This window comes from Uloborus diversus, chromosome 10 (genome assembly GCF_026930045.1).
Source record: "Uloborus diversus isolate 005 chromosome 10, Udiv.v.3.1, whole genome shotgun sequence".
NCBI lineage: Eukaryota > Metazoa > Arthropoda > Arachnida > Araneae > Uloboridae > Uloborus > Uloborus diversus.
The window spans coordinates 111587216-111600910 of NC_072740.1; the positions used below are offsets into that span (position 1 = coordinate 111587216).

Genomic DNA, 13695 nt, shown 5'->3' on the forward strand with positions numbered 1-13695 from the left:
ATGAAAAATGAAACTAAAAAACGAATAAAAGACTGGACAAATTTCTCAGGCACAAAGTTAGTGGATTACATGTGGATTACCATGGATTAAAATACAACAAAACGAATGTTTTTACACATAAACGTGCAAAGAGCATTGGATGCATGGAGCCAACAAGCGTCCCCAAGCTACACCTATCAGTGTTTCTTGTTCTTTTGATATGAAATGCTTTACCTTACTGAACTTTGCACTTTCTTGATAAGCCTCAGGTTTCTCGGTATCTCACGTAACAACCGTAATGCGTGGAGAGGTGCTTTGATGATACACTTCAAATTCATTTCCGTTGTTGGAACTCATATTTCTGTTGGGTGTGGATCTTAAGTTTCACCTTTTCGGGATTATTTGGAATACAAAATGGCATATATTGATCCTGCAACAGCATGGATGAAATACATAATATTTATGATAAATTTTGTCATCTGGGTAAGTTTTTTTGAACTTGTTTAAACAAGCGTCGAAATAATGTTTTTAAGATAAGAAAGTGCGTTACAATTAAGGTTACTAGGAGTAATGTTGTCATGTATTAAAGTACTAAATTTAAATCAATCTTTTGTGTTAGTGTTTGTACTAATTACTGTATTGAATTTAAAATGCCACTGAAAATTAATACGCAATATTTTCATTAGTACGTTACTTACTAATCGTTACTTGGATGTCGTTCTGAAAGTTATTGGAGTGTAAATTGAATTATTCAAATGACTGTCAATAAAGGTTTCAGCTCTTAACTGGTGAGATAGAGATCCTTATACCCCAGAAAAATTGGATTTTTGCATTAAAACATTTTGTAATGTTTACATATGTAAGGCTTTATATATATTTTTACCTTATACGCTTGCCAGACGTCTTGGTTTGACCGAGACAGTCCCGGTTTTCAGAAAAATCCCGATGTCCCGGCCGGCTTACTTCATGTCCCAGTAAAGGATAAATTTGATTGTGTATGACTAAAAATCAAAAAGAAATGAATTGTGAAGGATTTTTGAGGATTATTAGTTTGTCTTTTGTAACATTGACACATGAAATTAATATCGGATTTGCTTGGGAAGGTTTTTACAACAAGATTAAAACCAGAAATGAGTTTCTAAAAAAGTTTTAGCCAAAGGAAAGTACGTCTAAATATCGTTCAAATTTATATTCATCTTTTAAAGTGCTTCTTACTTCAGTAACTTTTAAGTATTAACGTGTAAGGAATAAAATGTTTAAATTTATCTGCTTGCGTCATTTATTAAGGGGGTCCGGGACACATTTTGAAATTTTTTTTATTATATACTTTAGAGTTTTGAAATTTTTTGCACTGATTCACCATTTATTTAATAAGCAAAATCATAACATAAATATGAAAAAAAGAAAAATTTTTATTTAAATTTAATTAGTTTTTTTTATAAAAAATGGGGTTGCTTTAAATTGCTATAACTCAAAATATTCTTAAACAATTTTCAATTTTTTTTCAATGAATTACCCACAAATATCTAAGCTTTAATTTTTATTCGGCGATTTTTAAAATATTGATTCAATAAAAAATAAAAAATATTTGAAGAAAAATTTCGAAAAATTCAAAGATACTTTTTTTTAAAAAAATCGTAATTTTTGCAGTAAACGTTTTTTTCAAATTTGACGAATAAAATTTAAAGCAAACTGTTTGAAAAAGATATGCTCCAAGTTTCATTACTTTATCTTTATCGGTTCCTGACTTATAAGAGTTTGAATGCAAGAAATCGGGAAAAATTGCATCATGGAGAAAAACGCGTTTAAAGTTTTAAAGTTAAGTACACATTAGTTAGGTGCATGAAACAAAAATAATTATATCTTTCGTTCTATTTAAGATAGAAACAAGATTCAAACCTCCTCTTAAGCAGAAAAACACGGAGTAATTTTTTACATGATAAAAAAAAAATGCAAAATTTGACGATTTTTGTGTCCCGGACCCCCTTAATACCCCTGATTAAAGTTAAATATTAGTAACCATTTTCTCATAGCATTGAGAATGAAATATCCTCTAAAATACTTCCTCAAAAACAGCCAAGGGTTTGAAACCTTTTGAATACCCGCAACACCGGGTAGGAGGGGGACATTCCGGTGTTCCGGTTGAATATTTTAAAAACATGGCAAGTAATATCTTGATGCATGTAATCCCAGGAATAAGTCACAAAACAATCACATTTTTTGTTGAGGGTAAACAGTTTTTATGTGCGAAAGGCAATTTACATGTATCCAGAAAATGGTATGCAATGGTACTCTTAAGGGGGTCCGGGACACATTGTGAAATTTTTTTTATTATATACTTTAGAGTTTTGAATTTTTTTACACTGATTCACCATTTAATTAATAAGCGAAATCACAACATAAATATGAAAAAAAAAATTTTTATTTAAATTTAATTTGTTTAAAAAAAATGGGGTTGCTTTAAATTGCTATAACTCAAAATATTGTTGGTCAATTTTCATTTTTTTTTTCAAAAAAGTATGCTTAAATATCTAAGCTTTAATTTTTATTCGGCGATTTTAAAAATATTGATTCAATAAAAAATTAAAAATATTTGAAGAAAAATTTCGAAATATTCGAAGATACTTTTTTTAAAAAAAATCATATTTTTTGCAGTAAACGTTTTTTTTTAAATCGCCGAATAAAAATTAAAGTAAAATGTTTGAAAAAGACATGCTCCAAATTTCATTACTTTATCTTCATTGGTTCCTGACTTATAAGAGTTTGAATGCAAGAAATCTGGAAAAATTGCATCATGGAGAAAAACGCGTTTAAAGTTTTAAAGTTAAACACGCATTAGTTAGGTGCGGGAAACAACAAGAATTATATCTTTTGTTCTAATAAAGATAGAAAAAACGATTCAAACGTCTTTTTAAGCAGAGGAAACGGAGTAATTTTTTAAATAATAAAAGAAAAAATTGCAAAATTTGACGATTTTTGTGTCCCGGACCCCCTTAATAAGACAATTTCGTTTTGCAGTTTAAAAAAATAAGGTGAGCACAATTTTTGTAAATTTTGAACTTTTTTGAAGAAATTATTCAAAATAAAACGCAATAAATGCATGTCATTGCAATTCAGTAACAGATTTTTTAGTTTCCAAACTAAATTAAAATGCAATTTCTTAATTTAAAATGAGTAGTGATGTATTTATTTCATTCAATGGTGCAGCTGAAAATATTTTGTGTTTTCGACTGTTTCTTTAAAGTCGCTCTGAAAATTAATGAACTATTATTTTAATTACTGAAATCTGTTCCTTAAAGCCAGACTAAAGAAAATCCAAAAATTGCGATTTTCCGTTTATTAGTGCATTGTTTGTAGAATCTCATTCCGCATCGAGCCATGGGAACATAATCCTTTAAAAAATCCTTCGTTATAATTTACCAGTGTTAAAAGAGCGCGAGTCGAATCCTTTTTATGCACCATGCGACCGTTTTCCCGCTCTCCTGTAAAATAGCGATTATGTGACTTACGTTAGTCTTGCTCTGAGGCATAGAAATGTACCAGAAAATAGTTATAGTTTTGCTGTAAGGGAAGTATATGGGTGTATCAAGTTACAGGAAATTGCATTTTCTTGTAACAATGAAATAATTTATGCATCTCGGTTTCTTAAGAAATCATATTGGTGAAAATAGGGTAAATTTTACGTTCTGTACTACTGTGCCAGTTAAATTGAAATGAAATAACTACATTTCAGTGCAAATCAGGAATAAATATGTTTTTATAAATTTTTGATATGAAAATACACTGAAACTGAGGAAAGTCAGATTATTTTATAGTATTTATTTTGAACGGATTCTACTGCAGAGTGGAAAACCTAAACTTTTAAAAACGTTATACTAGATGATGCTTGATATACATTCTTGAAAGTTTCCAAGTACTATTTTATTTTATGAGCTTGAGGTGTGGCCGGCAATATAAATGAATCCGGACGTGAAAAAAAAAAAGATTTTATGAGGGTACTCTTACATTTCTCTATTTTTATGATTCCTAGCGAGAAACATATTTTTTATTTTTTTCATAAAAAAACTTCTTACGACACAGATTTATACTACGTATGCTGAAAAAATAAAGACAAAGAAAACTGCTTTCTTACAATTGTAAACAATTATCATAAAAAGGATTTTGCACACATAAATCAAACGACTGCAACCATGAGAAATTAATTGAAGCTTTTCTGTTTAAGAGCCATGATGTTTATAACGAAAATAACGGTCATATAACAAATTCGTAAAAGCTTTGTAAATATACAATATATTACATTTTTATGCAGGCAAAAACTTACCACAATGAGGCTACTGCTATGAATTATATAACAACTCATCAATAATACTAAAAAACGCGCAAAAATATTGTAATTATTTACATTAATATGTCACCAACCAGATCAAATAAACTAAAATGTATTTTATCATCGAATTTTACTTTGAACTTTTTTTCCGAACGAAAGACAGAGATGTATTTTTAGTTTTTCTTCTGAAAAATAAGCTTTACTTTCAGCATGACTCATTTAAATCTTAATTAAACATACATATGGTTACAGTGCGCATAAACAAATCGCGTTTAAAAATTCCCAAATTAGAATTTTTACCTATGGAATCGATAATACTTTTTGCACTAACTTTACAAAAATTGTGAATATGTGCCCATGATTTAAGCCCTGTCATATTAATTGAAAAGCAAAAGCGAAAAGAAAGTATGAAACAAGACTGTATTTTGACTTTTTGCAAAAACTGCCATTTCTTTAATATTTATTATGTGACTTATTCGAGATCTATAGTTGTCTTTTTCATCTCCCCCTTTTTTCTCAAATCTATACTAATATTATAAAGTGAAAGGGCGGATTATTGTATGTTTATGTTTCGTACTGATCTATTCTTACATACGTAAACACAAGCGCTGATTGTCTCACACTTGCAACGACAGAGTAGTTGAAGGTTTCCTTTAAACTGAATGCTATAAGGAATAGAAGCAAGTGAAATAAAATCACGTTGGTGGTACAAAAACCGCCAAAACCTTTACATGTATTTGAGGCTGCGGAGGATAAGGTTTGTAGCGTTCTAAGCTTTGGGCACTGCGAACCAAATATAGTAGCAGAATTTTAATGTATCAATATTTATTCAAATGATTTATAACTGAGATTTGATTCAAGCAAATCAACTTTTTGAATTCAAGCAGTGTACATAGAAGATATTAATCCGTGTTTCTAGAATTTAATTCTGCATGCATTTCGGGCTACCCTTTAAGGTTTTTTATTTCTACTTATATCTTAAAGAGAGAGGGTTTATTTTGTATTTTTATATGTTCCTGTTCGGAACCACTGCAATTAATCAAAAAATTTCTTCTTTGCTTGAAAACCGCAAGCTTGCACTATAAAATCTATACTAATATTATATATATATATATATATATATATATATATATATATATATATATATATATATATATATATATATATATATATATATATATATATATATACAGAGAGAGAGAGAGAGAGAGAGAGAGAGAGAGAGAGAGAGAGCGGTTTTTGTATTTTAATATGTTTCGAAAAAGATTGATACACGATTTCAACCTACTGAATGAGTACGTTTCCTATCACGCAACCAAATTAGCGACCGATCAGCGACTCGCCTATAGTACCAAAACGCAAATTAATGTTCATCGTCATACCATCGGGCCATTTGGAAAGTGTCTTCAAAAGGTCTGCCCCATAATGCATTCTGAAAGAACTAAAAGATTAAGACAACATTGAGAGAGGTGTCATTTTCGCTTTTGCCTTTGACTCTTACCGTCAACTATTCCTGTGGTTCCCTTTGATAAACGCGTGCAGATATACCTTAAACCTAAGCAATAAATAAATACCTTTGTGCCGAGAAATAACAGGAAATATCCAACGTTGTTTAGCACAAATAAACAGATTTCAGAATACACGTGTTTCGAGGTTTCAAGGAACCCCTTTTTCAATTCAAAGGTGTGAGCTTCTAGATGTAAAGACACCCAGTAAAAACCCTTTGATACAGCTCTTAATATTTTAATTAAACAAGAATTAACACATATTTCAGTCATTAAACTCGGTGCTAAGACACTGTTAATGATGTTGTATTTTCATTTAACATTTTTCGTTGCGATTGCCCGTCACATGCAGTACATTTAAAGTCAACTTCTAATAATTTGCTGCATGGCTTAGTTAATATTTTGCTCTAATTATATAGCAATAACAAAACGCATTGTGGGTTCTGTTAGCTAAGGTTCGAATATAAAGGAATCCTACCTCATTTGCTGAGAAATAATAATTTAAACCGTTGAAAAAAGTATGTATAAGGCTATTCCGCAGAAGAAAAAAACGTCAACTTTCCTTCACGTGGCAGATTATAAGTGTTATTAAAAAGTACGCATTTTAAAAATTTTAAAAGGTAACATACATTTTTTTTGTTTATTAACTTTTTACAAACTTATTAACAGAATTTCGCTTATTAGCTTTTTAATTTATTATTTTTAACGAAATATATGAGTTATTACATCACTGTAAAAAAAAATCCGAAACGTTACTGGGTATTTCCGTGTTACGTTTTGGTATTTCAATAGTTTTTATCTACTTCCTGGAAAAATCAAGTTTCATCGTCAAAAAGTTTCCTGAATTGCTACACGTTGCACGAATGCAGACTTCGCACTGACGTGAAAAATATTTTTAGCTCCCAGTTTAAAGATTAACTGAGAGTATTCATAAAGTGTATCGGCTTCATTTCAATTACGGGTCGTCCATTCTAATTAAGAACCAAAAGGTAACAAATAAGTGCGCGCTACGTAGGCGAGTAAGCTTCTCGTTACATACTTGCAATTCTGGCGTAACTTTGGCCATGTTTGCAATAATGCTGTTAAAACATCCTTGATAAATCAGGAAAATGCCAAGCTAATTTATTATACCTTCCTAAGTTCATTCTATTTTTCCAGAGACACGACAGGCTTTTAACGGGAAAATTTCTGATTTTCTCAGGAAGCTTCCAGGATAATATCAGGAAGGTTACTGAATTTTAACGGAAAACGTTCCTGGATTTTGCAAGATATGTTACCGGCAGAAATTGGGCACATCAGCTGCCCATTGTTTTCCAGGAACGTTTCTGAATCGTTTTTACAGTGATGTTTGAAAAATGACCGCTCTCCGTAGAATGGCCCTACACTGTAAAAGCGATTCAGAAACGTTCTTGGAAAATAATAGGCAGCTGATGTGCCCAATTTCAGCCAGTAACATATCTTGCAGAAACCAGGAACGTTTTCCGCTAAAAGTCAGTAACCTTTCTGAAATATTTGAAAATCTCCTTTGTTAAAGCCAGTGGTGTCTTGGGAATCTTTCTGAACAATTACGTAGGTTTAACATGATTGATTTATCCCTTCCTGATGTACCAGGAGGATTCCCGAAGCATTCGCGCACCCTTGGCCACAGCTGTCCAGTGATTTATTTACTCATGTTCGGAGCTTAATCAATCCGGACGGGCCGCAATTGTGCTACAGCTGACACACTTAATAAACCCGCTCAGTCAATTTTTAAACTGGTAGCAAAAAATATTTTTCACACTACTACATTCATGCATCTTTTAGCAATTCAGGAAACTTTTTTGCGAGGATACTTGATTTCACGGGGAAATAGGTGAAAAACCTTTGAAATCCTGAAACGCTCCACGGAAATAACCAGTAACGTGTCGGAAATTTTTTACAGTGTAGAGCAAAGTTTTGTACAAATAATGCATGGGGTCCAAAACGCCCTTGACACATTTTAAAAAATTATAGAAAAGTAACATATTGTCGTATCAACATGCAGTTTGCTCCATAATACTTCACAAGTTCAAAAATTTTTATGACATCGTAAAAAAAGGAGGAAAAAACTACACTGTAAAAGTGATTCAGAAACGTTTCTAGAAAATAATGGGCAGCTGATGTGCCCAATTTCTGCCAATAACATATCTTGCAAAATCCAGGAACGTTTTCCGCTAAAATTCAGTAACCTTCCTGATGTTATCCTGGAAGCCCCTCCGCAAAAATTGAGAAATTTTCCCATTGAAAGCCTGTCGTGAGAGTAAACTTAGGAAGGTATGATATATTAGCTTGGCATTTTCCTGATTTACCAGGGAAGTTCCAAGAGCCTTTTTGTAAACATGGCCAAAGCTAAGTCAGAACTACTGTCAATTAACGAAAATTTTACTCGCCGGGAATTCTTGCAAACCAACGTAGTCCTTACTTATTCGCTTCCTTTGGGAGCTTAATTAGCAAGGACAGTCTGTGATTGAATGGAAGCCGGTAAGCTTTATAAATACACACAGTTAATCTTTTAACTGGGAGCTAAAAATATTTTTCATAACGGTGAAAAGTCTGCATTCGTGCAACGTGTAGCAATTCAGGAAACTTTTTGACACTGATACTTGATTTTTTCAGGAGGTGGATAAAAGCCATTAAAATCCCGAAACGTAACACGGAAATACCCAGTAACGTCTCGGAATTTTTTTACAGTATATAACTATAAGTAAATTACATTGACGGCTGTATCTTCACAGAAAGAAAAAAATTTACTGTGACGATACAGCTGCCAATGTAAATTACTTATAATTACTTTGTTTTTCTTTCGTTTTTCTCTTTTTTCTTTTCCTTCTTTTACATTTTTTTTACGATGCAATGAAAAATTCTTGAACCTATGTAGTATTTATGATGCAAACATGCGTAGCGATACGACAGTTTGTTGCTTTTCTATACATTTTTAAAATATGTGAGGGATTTTTCGAACGCCTTGTTTGAGTAACACCAAATTTTACCTCCGATTCGAAAAAAAAAAAAAATGTGAGAAAAAAGAACGACAGAACTGGAAAATTCATGGGAATTGGTTTTCATGCATATTAAGGAATTTTAAGCAGCCTTGCGATGAAAGAACGAAAAATAGTGCAATTTGAGCAGCTCAGTGAATCTTAACGTTTCGAGTGATCTTCACATCCTTGATGACGGAACCCTATATTACATATTTGAATACAACTTTCTCTTATCAGCAAGGATAACTTTTTTCTAAAGGAAGCAGCCCTCAAGCTTATCAGTCACAGATGAGTAAACATACATGTGAGCTGCAGGTTAATATTAAAGTTTTTATGTCATGAAATGATTATGTATAACAAATTGTCAAAACTAAACGAAAAATGTTTCTATTTTATTCATGTACATGTAGTGTTTTGAGTTAAGGCTATTTCATTTATGCCAAGATAAGACGCGTAGTATATATGCCATTTTTCCTCATGCTTACCGCGTTCTCAAAATTTCGCACGGGTGTGACGGGTATTTGCAATTTATTCCCAGAATATTAAACTTAAGAGTTTAACCGTTTAACTAAGGTACAGAGTCTCCAGAAAGTCCTGGCTGCACTGCAAAATTCATAGAAAAACAACAAATTGTTTTATGAATATGCGGTTTGCACCATAATACTTGACAGGTGCAAGAATTTTTTCTGACATCGTAAAAAAATGAAAAATGAAAAACAATAAATAAATAAAGTGCAATTTTAAGTAATCGCTGTATCGTCAAAGAAAGAAACACAAACGTCATGTGAGGGTAATCATTTCATTTAACAGAAAGCAATACTTTTCATTACCAGAGATTAATGTGTGCACCGAATGTCGCTCGACGCGCATCTAAACCTTAATCAAGTTCAACCAAGCCCGCAAATGATACACTCATTGAACTCTAGTAATGAAAGGCATTGCTATCTCTTTAATAAAACGACTAAACACCCCACATGAAGTTCGTTTTTCTTACTGAAATTCAGCGATTATTTATAATTACACTTTTTACTTCTTTTTACAAAAAAGGAAGCATTGTATTCGCAAAAATATTTTCACTCAAAAATCGACCTTAATTTCCATTTTGCTCACACCCGAATGAATGTTGGTTTTTTTTTTTCGACTCGACCACACGTGGATAAGTGCCTAAGAACGTATAGACACGTGAAATATCCGTTTTGAAGATTCCCGAGTTAATTACAACGAGTTTTTTCGTGATGTCTGTATGTACGTATGTATGTGCGCATGTGCGGATGTGCTTATGTATGTCACATAACTCAAGAATGGTATGTTCTAGAAAGTTGAAATTTGGTACGTAGACTCCTAGTAGGATCTAGTTGTGCACCTCCTCTTTTGGTTGTATTCGGGTGTTTCTAAAGGAATCCTTTGCCCCTTTTTGGGGGGAAATCATTGTTAATTTCGATGTAAACTCAAGTGGTGTTATAATTTGGAGGACAGTAGGCGATATATCGCCAGTCTTTTGGTCGCCAAGTTTTGCCACCAACTTGGCAACAAATTTGGCGATTTTTTTTTTTTTAAAATCTGGTTTCGATTAGGCCACTGTTGGTGATATTTAGAGAGTAAACTATTGTATCACGTAAACATTGCCAATAATAGGAAAATGACATTAAATTGGAGTAAAAGGAAGTCATGTGATGCACACATCAGCTCGTTTCATATTGGGCCGGGGCAACTGCAACACCACTGTCCACCGGTCCCTGGTCCTCCACCACTGTCCACCGGTCCCTGGTCCTCCACCACTGCCCACCGGTCCCTGGTCCTCCACCACTGTCCACCGGTCCCTGGTCCTCCACCACTGCCCACCGGTCCCTGGTCCTCCACCACTGTCCCCATCAATGCATCAGCACTGTCAACACACATACACATACACGAAACCACCCAGGAGAAGGGGGCAGGCTTTGGGGGACATTAACCGTTTCTAGGAACAATAACCCCAATGAGTAGGATCTTGTCACAACTTGTGATTGCGAAAAACATAATTTGAATTCAAGGTGTGAGATTTCAAATTATTTTATAATTATTATTATTTTTCTTAAATCCTTTTTTTTACCATGTCATAAAAATTTTTATGAACCTGTAAAGTATTATGACGCAAACCGCATAATCGCACGGATCTGCTCAAATATAAAACAAGTCAATGCTTTTGCGGGTATATCTGCCTGTAATTAGTTATGCCGAAAATATAAATTGAGCAAGACATTTATTCTGATAAAAATTGGAAACATTTGCTGCACTCATAAATCTTTTGTTGTGCATCTTCGAAACTACTGCTGAAGATATTTCACCAACATACTCTGTGCATTTCATCAAAGTCAGTAATCAATCTACGGTACATAATTTCCAATTTCAAAGTAGTTAATATGGGAACATTTAAAGGTGAATCTATTGATGAAGAGAGGCATTTATTGAGAGTCTCTATTCTACTGTTTCTAAACAAGCATTAAACTACCAGTGTGATAGTTAACCTGAATTATGTAAATAGTTAAAACAAACTTGGCCATACAAGCTCATTTTCATAGTGTGTCCTCTCTGGTGCGCCTACTCTGAGCAATCAAAGTGGGCGAGGTATTTGAAAATGTCACTTGATTAGTTGCATATTCGTAGTAGTGCGTGATAGGGGAGAAGGGGGCTAGTGTGGACATCTGGAAAAATTCTGTTATTTGTTTTTTCAAAATTTCTCTGTTAATTTATGCATAATGACAACATCAACATGCATTTCCATGTGTAGTTTTATGACAACACACTTGATAGTTCAGTAGCAAATTACAAAAGAAGGTTTTCCTAGTAGAGAAGTAAATTCTTGATTTTTTTTTTTAATTATTAGACTTAAGACTGCTTTAATTTATTATTTCAAGAAAAAAGAGGTAATATATCATAAATAAATCTATTAAATATATATTTTGATATTCAGTTCTGCTATGTATAGTTTTAATTAATAATTAAAAGGCTTTAAAGAACACAATGCCCCTTGGGGTTAGAGTGGACACACGGTGATGGGGCTACTGTGGACACATGGTAATGAGGCTTCTGTGGACTCATGCCCCACACTCTTACAGCTTTGAGTGAGAAAAAAATAAGGAGTTAAATATAATATATTTTATGTTATTTGCCTGATTAGATTAATTTTGTCAAGTATTCATTCAATTGTAAAGAATTTTATGCCCCTTTTTTTCATATTTTATTTTTCATTTACGAAACAAGATTGATTTTTGTAAAGCGATGAGTTCTTTTACTAATGATTTTATTTATTAAATTTTGTGATTTAATTCTTTACCAATTGCTTCATAAAAGGATTTATTGAAAATAATAAAATGATGATAATTAGGTACGGATTCTGTGTGATTTTGCACATTTTTAAGCCTTTTGTTTATTTAATGAGTTTGCTTATTCAAAGGTGGTAAGCAAGGAATTCTGTCATTTTTACACATTTATTGTTATTATTATTTTTTATAATTCAAATTATCATTGACATTAGCCTTAATGACTTTGTGTTGGTCAAGTTTATGAAAAAAAAAAACTGCATTTTGCACTATGTTGGACGAGTGGAGACCGTATAAAAATCAGCAGATTTCATTATGCATTTCTTCCGGGAAAATGGTGAACAAAATAGTTCTTTGAGGCACAGAAAATTATTATTTTTCCACGATGGAAGAAATATGCCCCAAATATCGTGAAATGAAATTGTAGGGAAACTACCATTGCCAAATGTTGTTAGTAGCACACTGTAAAAAAAATCCGAAATGTTAATGATTATTTTCGTGAAAAATATCGGGATTTCACGGGTTCTCACCTATTTCCCCGTAAAATCAAGTATCTTTGATAAAACGGTTTTTGAATTGCTTTAAGTTGCACGAATATAGACTCCTCAATGGTGTGAAAAATATTTTTAGCTACCAGTTTAATGGTTAACTGAGAGTATTTATTAAGTGCTTCGTCTTGTTAGTGACTATGGTCCGTCCAGGCTAAGCTCTCAATGGGAGTCCTTCTCTCACGTGAGACGCTGTATATTTTCCAGGAAAATTAAAGGATAAATTTTCGCGAAGGTAGCTGAGCCTTCGCGGGAAACGTTCTTGGTTTTTGCTATCGATGTTATTGGCTGAAGTTGGGCCCTTGAGCTGCCAATCAATATCCAGGAACGTTTCTGAATCGTTTTTACAGTGCATGTTCTATTCTGCATGTCACAAAACATTTATTGTTGATATTTTGAATAATAGTGTAAAATAGTAAAAAAAAAATCTTTTGCTTTAAAATACCTTTTCTTTTTAACACGCTTTTATTAGCTTCACTTGTATGTTTGTCAGTAACTCTCTTTTGAACTAAGAGCTAGTGGCTGATTACTGTTAGTACATTCTACCACTTTATGAGCGTTCGTGTCCGAGCGGTCTAAGGCGCGGGTCTTCGCTGACGTCCACCTCCGGGAATCTTTGGGGGTGCGTTCTAATCCCGTCTACACCGAAATTAAATTTATAATCTTGCAACTCAATTTTCGCCCACTTTTTGTGATCGGATTCTTTTAAAATCTGGAATGCAACCTCAGACCTGATGACAATGCAATATTCTGTAATCAAATTAATTTATTAACAATAATTTATTAGTTTATTCTAATTAACACACTTTTATTAGTTTAACTTGTATGTTTGTGGGTATGTTTGTGGGTCCAACTTTCCTTTCAACGAATAGCCAGTGGCTTATTAGAATTACTTACAACGTACAAATCAGAGTTGCGGAGTGCAACAAGGTTTGCACATGAATTTACCAGAAAACATTCAAAACGTCTGATGCAAATAATGCAAAAGAATACTAAGATACATTCCATTATAAAAATCGAACACAAGCACAAAGATTT

The 13695-nt window shown here is 32.8% G+C and overlaps 1 protein-coding gene across 1 annotated transcript in view; it reads left to right on the top strand.

Moving 5' to 3' along the window:
* Window positions 1–287: 287 nt before the first annotated feature.
* The window catches only part of LOC129231463 (CD9 antigen-like), a 66749-nt gene continuing 53341 nt past the window's right edge, over window positions 288–13695 (top strand). The window contains exon 1 of the mRNA XM_054865788.1: window positions 288–462. Coding sequence (XP_054721763.1) covers window positions 394–462 — 69 coding nt within the window. The 5' untranslated portion in view covers window positions 288–393. The remainder of the gene's footprint in view (window positions 463–13695) is intronic.